This window comes from Merops nubicus, unplaced genomic scaffold (genome assembly GCF_000691845.1).
Source record: "Merops nubicus isolate BGI_N331 unplaced genomic scaffold, ASM69184v1 scaffold7448, whole genome shotgun sequence".
Lineage (NCBI taxonomy): Eukaryota > Metazoa > Chordata > Aves > Coraciiformes > Meropidae > Merops > Merops nubicus.
In genome coordinates this window covers 19,152-28,032 of record NW_008627656.1, presented here as the reverse complement: position 1 = coordinate 28,032, position 8,881 = coordinate 19,152, and the positions used below count along the sequence as shown (strand labels likewise).

Below are 8,881 nucleotides of genomic sequence, written 5' to 3'. Positions count from 1 at the left end.
TGAAGAGACTAAACATAATACAAACTCTACCACTTTCAGTGCAGTATAAATTTTGAAAATAAAAAGGAAGGTTCTAAATCACATAAGTACTCTTGAAAAATTTGTTCCCTGTGTTGGAAATGTTTACTAAATTAGGTTTCTTCTTCCCATGGTAACAATGTCACCCAATCCACACCAACTCCACAGCAGTAATAGTTATACTGCCCTTAGTACAGAACTTGATTCAAGGCCTTCACAGCTTTAGTTAACAACATGACAGGAGACAAACAGAAGAAAAAACTGATGGAGAGAAATACAGATGAGGCATTATAATGCCTCCCTAGAGAACTCTACATCCTAATAAAAGCAAGAAACCTTGCAATCCAAATTTCTCTACCTAACAAAGAGGTAGGTCTCACTGATCCAGATTTCCGATCTGTCTCATTAATGTCAAAGTATCATAAAAAGAAGACAGAGCCAAAGCACAGACGAACTCACTGTGGAGAATGCTTTAATTTCTCATCTCCAAACTCCTTACTACTTCTCACTCCCAATCTTAAAATTTTCACTCCTTATTTGGTCAAACTTGTTCCATCTTTTCTGCCTTTGTTGTACAAGGATAGGTCTTATAATATCAGAAATAAGTATTTTTTTCCAAGTAATCCTTGTATAGCTTTGTCAGTCACCTCCATTTTTCAATTTAGCCAGTCTGCCTATAACAACAGATGGTTCATTTCCATTATTTTTCCTTCCTTATTGCTGAATTGGAGGATGATCATAAAGCACTTCTAGTACTCTGCTCAAGGCACATAACTGTCTTTGTTTTCTGTACTTTCACTTTTTTTTTTTCCCAGAGAGAAACCCTGTTCACATTACGTATCACAATGAGTCACAGTAAATCATATCTGAAAACCAGAGGATTCACAGATGAAACTATGTCTGGCACAACTGATGCTATTAAATGAAGAAGGGTTGCCATTTTCATTTATATTGCCAAAGAGTGTATTTAGCAAAGGAAACTCTCTTAAAGCTTTAAAAATAACTGATATTCTACTTGAAAGGATACTAGCTGTTCTTTTATGGTATTGTTTGTGGACCATAAGATTGGATTTTCTAATCCACATAATTTATTCAAAATATTCTATGCTCCAGCTGATGTCTCATCTGTGGCCCAAACAACTGCAGCCCTACATATTTCTTAACATTTTTCCAAACACATTGTCACCTCAGATAAGATGACAAACAGCTGCATTACAGCAGAAAAAAAAAATTCTATGGTTATGTCCACACGGACAGATTAACACTGAAAAATATACTGGGTGAGCTTGTATCCAGAATTGGAATACCTGTAACTCACTGAAAACATGAATTCAGCATTTAAATTCAAACCTTCCTGAAGTATTTGACTAACACCATGGGGCAGAATCCTGTTTCTTCACATAATACCATGTGGAGGTAAAAAGTAGCCAGAAATGCATCAGAATACTCACAGGAACAAACCATTATTGAAGGAAACTTATCTACAACCTTCTGGCTTTCAGAACTGTTTTACCAACTTAGCACTTACCTACTCCATCTTTCAAAACCCCACAATCCCAAAATTTACTTACAGGGAGTTTCTGCTAATTCCTTTCATCCACCTATCTCCCTAGAGAGGGATGGTCACTAGGAAGGTGATGTGAAGGCATCAAGAGAGGAGCAGCCCTAGTAAGTCCTAAATCCTAAAGACCAGAAGAAAACCCTGCCAGCAATTCACTTGAGAGACAGGAGTGAAGAGCAGCAGCAAAGTTCATGTAATTACAACCTTTAGAAACTTACCTACTGTTTAGAAACATTTGTTTGTGCAGTTCAGCTAAAAGAAAATAAATCATCCTTGAACTACATTCTTTCATCAAAAAGAAGAAACAGTAACAGGAACCTTCATTTATGAAACAAAAGCAGAACAGCATCTCTGATGAAACAGTAATTACACGTGTGCCTCATTCAAAGCCAAGTGTTCATTTAAAGGCACAAACAAACAAGTTTGTTCATATTATGTTGCACTGACACCACCATAATTTATTCAGCTCTAAGAGTATTAGTTTTCAAAGGTCAAGACTAACCAAGATTAAGATTCAGAATGCTTCCTGGAGTGGAAGTTCTTTCTTGCTTAGCAGAAATTGGTGTTGATGCTTGAGGTGAGAAAGGTTTGGGGCTGCCTGACAAGCTCCCTGTTTGACCCGTTCTTGTTGGTGCTGGAGAAGCTGAAAAAAGTACAAAATTAATAAAGACAGATTTAAAAATAAAGACATTCACTGGGACAAAACACCTTTTAAACCTACACAATCAGGGAAAAGATTTTTTTTTTTTTTCCTTTAGTAATTTCAACATTGTATTATATATCCATTTTAAGTTACAACTATTGATTTAATTTTACTTTAATGAAACAAATTGTAAGTAAAAGAATTTTACTCTAGCTATAGAGTTGGGGTAAATGTGTGCTTAAACCTCAAAAGCACTCTGCAGTGACAGGAGGTTTCTAGCTTTCAAGATTTCGTTATTTTAGATGTTACAAATTCTGACACTCTAAATTGCTATCTGTTTTCATTCATTTATGTAAGTAAACATAGAAAACCCCATATACCCCATTTGCTAGCTACATGAACAGAGAATTCAAAGTATAAATCATAGTAAGTTTAGTACAGCTAGAGATCAGTGATAAAATGTCTCCGATAAGGTAACAGAATATTCTAATTTATACAGAGTTTAAGCAAAGTCCTGTGCTCTTAGCCTTTCAAATCTCCATGAAACACTGTTTCAAAAACAAACTTCTGGAAACAGCCAAACAGTCTACAAAGAGAAGCATTTGCAGGCAATTACCTAAAAAAAGACTAATTTTTGTCAGCAAGAGATGCTTAACACCTTGAATATGTAATCCTAAACTCACTACTGGACACTTTTTCTTCCCAGTACATCCAGGTTTACCTATATATTTTCAGACTTCTAAGCAGCACCAGTATCTGCTGTTTCAGTAATTGTTTCCAAATTACTTTCTACTCATCACTCAAAATATACAACAGAAGCATACAAATAAAAATGTTCTTGTCTAATTGCAGGGCAGTCATTCTAATTGAATTATTTTTTACAGCAAGCAAGTAATTTCATTTATATTAGATTTGAAACACACAGATTCCACTAACAGGATGGCTAAGTTTATACATAAAGTAAATAATACAAAAGTTCACACTGTAACAATATACAAGTAGAAATGGCAAGTGGGAAACTGAATATTCTAATTTAACTGCTGTGAAGCCCAATCCAGCATTTCTATGCACTAGGATAGAGTATAGTAAAGCCTGAGGAAAAGTTAGAAAAATTCCCCAGACTTGCTATGATAATCAAAAATACAGAGTAATACGCTAACATCTGTTATCTTCCTTTTTTTAGCTGACAAAACAGCTTTAATGGGACTTGCAATAATTATTTTCACTACTACAAAGAAATAATAATGTGGTGTAACAAAAGCTCTATGTTTTATGACACAAAACAGTACCCGTTAGCTACAGCCAATGTGTAAAAGCTGTACGCACATATATACATCATCATTTCTGCATAAAATTTACTCCTTTTGACATGCTGCTCTACTGAAAAATCAGAATATTTTAATATATTTAAATGCATACAGTTACTTTGTCAACACTTTCTTAAGATGGACGGAATCATATCACAAGACACTTCTGTACCCAAAGGTAGTTTCACAGCCTATCCTTTATTGGCTAGAAAGAATAAAATCATAATAAATAAGCAAGTTGTATTTTATCTAAAAACTGCAACGGAACATACTGACCTAGTTATCTACACAGAGATATCCTTTCACCAAACCCAAAGTTTTAAAAGATTAATTAATATAGAGGATCAATTTCTCCAGATAGTGATGAACATTGTTTTATGGATGAAAATAACTAAGATAAAAAGTTTGCCTCGTTGCCACAAAATTAGCTAGTATCTGACTAGTCTGAGAAGTCCCAATTCCATATTCTACACTCCTTTTTATCCACTCTGCCTACAGAACTGTAGTTTTAGCATATTTTAGCCACTCAGTTGGGAACACTATAAATTAAGCTTATTGCCTTGAAAAAGAGCCATCACATTCTAAACAGAATATCTCCTAATAATGACAGTTCTAACTCTTCTTGTATTTACTTCCACTCTCCATTCATTTTGCTATTTCCTGCTATTTAAACTGAAGGAGTTTGGTCACTTTTCAAGATAATTGCTCATGTCTCAATGTGAGAGAAAAGACTTGTTTAATATCTGAGATAGAGATAGTTAAGCGCATGGTTTTTTTCTAGAACTTCTTCATAAAAATGAGTCATAATGTTGTCTGTCTTTAAAACCTACATGGAATAAAAGTAGTGCATTGACCAAATGCAAAGCCCTGTATCCCCACACTCCCCACCTTCTTTGTGTTTTTTTTTTTTACCTGTATTTTTCTCAATGAAGTCCATGGATTCTTCACTGGCACTAAAATGACTTGAAGTTGCTTTTTTCTCTGCATCCTGTTCAACATCAGATCCAGTGTGAACTGAGGAGTTTGTACTCATTGGTGACCGTGGCATGTCTGTTATTGAAATCCTACGACCAGTACTACTGCTCAGCATGGATTTGCTCATTAGAATCTTGGGCGATGCTGTCATATCAAAGTTCAGCTTGATTTTCTCCTGTTTGTCTGTCTTTGCAGTTCCAGCAGTTGGGTTTGAAGGGTCTAACAACATTTGGTATTGATTGTTGGGTGTATATGGTGTCCGGAAAGGTGCGTAATTAAATACTCCAAATTTTCTACGAATGTTATCAACATAAACCTCCATTTCTTGCATTGCACTATTGAAGATGCTTTTAGTCTTTTTCACAGAAAAAGGAATTTCTTTAGACATGAGGTAGCAATTATTTATTGGAACCCAGGCCCTGTGTATAAAACAGAAAAAAAAAATTAAACACGTTTCACACTGTTTGATTGAAACTGGCAACTTTATTTTAGCCTAATCATAGAGATATGCACACCTCAGATAATTCCAAAAGGACCATCTCTATCTTCTTTTATTAGTTAGGTGCTTGGTTTTGGTAAGTAAATTGCCTATCTTAGATTATAGCTTCTTTTACTCTACCCAGCAACACACCAAACATGAATAAACACTGTTCAAATATGACAAAACATTTCTAATCAGAATTCTCTATGTAACTGTAAGACAACCATTGCAAAACAGTCTTTCCATCTGTCATATTAGAAAAACATAAGAAGCAGGTCAGGAAAAACATAATTCATAAGCACATTCTTAAAAACGTTTTACCCCCATCTCAGGGTGGTCAAACTCCTCAATGCCAGCAAAAGATCTATCAACATGTATTGGACAGATTTTATTTATCATGAAGTGAGGGAGACTTTAAACCTGTGCCTTCAGAGATTCTAAATACCAGGAACTTTGACTTCATTCTTTCATGGCCCTACAGTTTTCAGGTTTTTTTACAGTGCCTGTTTTTGTAACTGTATAGATTCATATTTTCAATTCATGACAAAACGTGTTTATTCCCATAGTGTTTAGGCAACAAACAACTTCACTTGCCTCTTTCACCTTTAAGAACTACAATTCTCTGCAGCACAAAACCAGACACAGGAATTAACTTGCATACTCACTGAGATTATATGTGCATTAATCTTACAAACATATGACTTACATTCTACAGACATCATGTAAGAAACTAAAACTGTAGATGGTAGAGTATTATATAATTTATTAGGGTCAAAGTTCAAAAGAGAGGATCCAAAACCTCTAATAACCAGATTTTTTAAGTACAGTCTAAGACATCCTTCGGTTAAATTCCCACCTGTCATGTTGGCCAAAGAAACGGGCATCAACTTGCCCGTCTTTATCCCTCAGTGCTTTAGCAGGCCAGAATGGAAAGCCTTTAAGTTTAGCCCAGACCAAAGGGTGGGGATTGCTCTAGAGGAAGAGGCAAAATACACAGTAAGAAAATACAGGCAGAATTACCTTGAAATCTGATAAACAACATGTTTTTTTAAAATTGTGTGTATTACTTAGATTCAGTAAAGATCCAACGTGCACAAGGAACTTGAGAAATACAAGATTCCATTTTACTATAACTTGATATATACTTAATAAATCTTGAGAAGACAAAATAATAAAATTATTAAAAAAACCCCATAAAACTATACCTCCATTAGACACATTATAATGGCACCTTTTTATTAATTTATTTTTTACTAGACCCTCCCAAATATGTAGCATAATGTAGGTTAGACTATGGCAAGTCTTTCAAATTCTCACTGAAGTTCAAGACAGAGCTTGATGGATTATGCACTTTTACTTCAGAATCTTATGGAGTCCTCCCATGTTTGGTGCAGTATTAAAAACAGAAAACAGATAATCTATTAATGGGTCATGAAAGAAAAATCAGGTCTGAATTCCCTGATCCACACCTGCAGAAAGAGACATTCAGAAATCTTAGAGTGAGTTTAAGTACCACATGCAAGAACAGATGTCCCAGGAGCAGATATCTTATATTTGAGGATAGGGAACTTGCAAACTGGTTGCTCACACACTTTACAGTTATTTCAGAGTGAACCAATCCTTTGTAAAAACATGGAATCTTACAGCTAAACATCTGGAGATAATCTGACTCCACAAAGAGCATAATGTGCAAGCACAAGGACCTGGTAAACTACAGTAGCTTACCTTGACTCAGTAACCACTACAGCTTTATAACAATGGGGGGCTAACAAGCAACAGTCAAATGAGAACTGCTTAGTTTAATGTATTAGCTAGACTATCAAAATCCTTAACTTACACAAGGCTCACAAAACCAATTTTCTCGTTTTTGGCAAGCAGCTAAATAACATTCCGGACATACTTCAATTTCATTCATCTGAAAAGAAAAAGCAAACAGCTATTGCAGAGCTTAAAGAGACTCCAAACTGTGATCAATATTATTATGTTAGCCTAGCTAGTTTGCTAGCATCATTTTTCCACAAGTTTGTGGTCATGAATGAACATTTCCCAGGTGGCCAAGAAGGCCAACAGCATCCTGGCTTGTATCAGCACCAGTGTGGCCAGCAGGACTAGGGATTGTCCTCCTGTACTAGGGAGGCCGAACCTTGAATACTAGGTTTAGTTTTGGGCTCCTCACTCCAAGAAAGACATTGAAGGGCTGGAGCATGTCCAAAGAAGGCAAATGAAGCTGGGGAAGGGTCTAGAGCACAAGTCTGGTTAGGAGCAGCTGAGGAACTGTGGTTGTTTAGCCTTCAGAAAAAGAGGCTCAGGGGAACCTTCTGGCTCTCCACAGCTCCCTGACAGGAGGTTGTAGCAAGCTGGAGTCTCTCTCTTCTCCCAAGTAACAAACAATAGGAGAAGAGGAAACAGCCTCAACTTGCATCAAGGGAATATTAGGTTGGTCCTCAGGAAAAATTTCTTCACTGAAAGGGATGTCCAGGCCTGTCCCAGGCTGCCCAGGGCAGTGGTGGAGTCCCCATCCCTGGAGGGGTTTAAAAGATGTTAACCCAGATTAACCCAGTAAAAGATTAACCCAGTGCTGGGTTAATGGTTGGATTTGATGATCTTAAAGGTCCTTTCAACTTAAATGATTCTGTGATTTACTTGCTGTGAAATGAACACTGTTTTGACAGACACCCATCTTTTTCTACCCCTGCAACATATACATTGCAGTTAATAAATCAGCCACATTTTTACATCTCCCTTCACATTGTATGCTACTGGTGTTAACTCCAGACAAAAAACCCCCACACAACCTTTGTCTGATGTTTTATTTATTCCAGTGATAAAGAATTATTTATCATAATTTCTTTCATGGGCAAAAACATAACCTCAGTTAGGCATTTAATGATTTATGCAGAACCAAAAATAAATATTTCACTCCTTATGCTCATACCATACAAATTAGTTAAGATATCAGCCTCAAGTTATACATGCATTTTGTTGCATTAACAATTGATAAATCCTCAGAATTTATGGGAATTACAGATATTGCTGTGTCAGCCTGGGGATGGACAAAGCAATTCCATAAATATAAAGGGCCAGTTCATTGAATAATTTAGACCAATGAAATATTGTTGAAATATATTACATTTAGAATATCAAGTTTTTGTAGGACTAAACATTATGGATTGCCACTGAAATAAAATCAGTGCAAATGATCAGTCAGGAATGCATTTATTCAGAGGAATTTCATATTGTTACAGCAAAAGAATCACCAAAAAATGTATCTACAAATAAGAAGACGTGGGTCTCTTTTTCGAACTCCAAATAGTAATTTACAAGAAGATAGGTGTCTTATGTCCACTTTCTTCTCTTCCCTCCTTCCCCTCACTGCAAGTCTTGATTATAGATAGTGAATGTCATAATGGAAGATACATTAGCAATGCCCTTGCCAAAAATTATTCTGTAGGCCATGGATGTGCAGATGTAAACATAAGAAAACCTTCCAAAAATATAGTTATGCAATACACACGCATTAGAAAACATGTATGGTTTCACCCATGAATACACAAAATGAAACACTTTAAAAATACAGAACAAAGAAGTTCATACCTCATGCTCACAGATTTTGATGATGACTTTTGCTGTTTGTGTCAATTTGTGATTTCCTGAGGAAACAATAAAATGCTTTAACAAAGAAAATTGTTACACTAGAATCATGATAAAATCAACAGGTTAAGGCTTCAAGCCTTAACATTAAAGACAAAAGAGAACATCTAAAGAGACAAAGTATCTTATCCAAGTCAACTATCTGTACACTATGCTTGCAAAAGCAGAAGGCAGCACTTTTCTTCTCACCGTAACACTATAACAATCTTTAAAAGCTCCTTCTTGCAGCCTATGGCAACCTGCCC

General features: G+C 35.8%; 1 protein-coding gene across 1 annotated transcript in view; it reads right to left on the bottom strand.

Moving 5' to 3' along the window:
- ZMYND8 (zinc finger, MYND-type containing 8) overlaps nucleotides 1-8,881 on the bottom strand; it is a gene marked incomplete at its 5' end in the record, with an annotated part of 32,375 nt that overhangs the window by 13,111 nt on the left and 10,383 nt on the right. Inside the window, 5 exons of the mRNA XM_008946387.1 lie at nucleotides 2,082-2,222; nucleotides 4,442-4,923; nucleotides 5,842-5,957; nucleotides 6,823-6,900; nucleotides 8,580-8,635. Of these exons, the coding sequence (XP_008944635.1) occupies nucleotides 2,082-2,222; nucleotides 4,442-4,923; nucleotides 5,842-5,957; nucleotides 6,823-6,900; nucleotides 8,580-8,635 (873 nt within the window). The remainder of the gene's footprint in view (nucleotides 1-2,081; nucleotides 2,223-4,441; nucleotides 4,924-5,841; nucleotides 5,958-6,822; nucleotides 6,901-8,579; nucleotides 8,636-8,881) is intronic.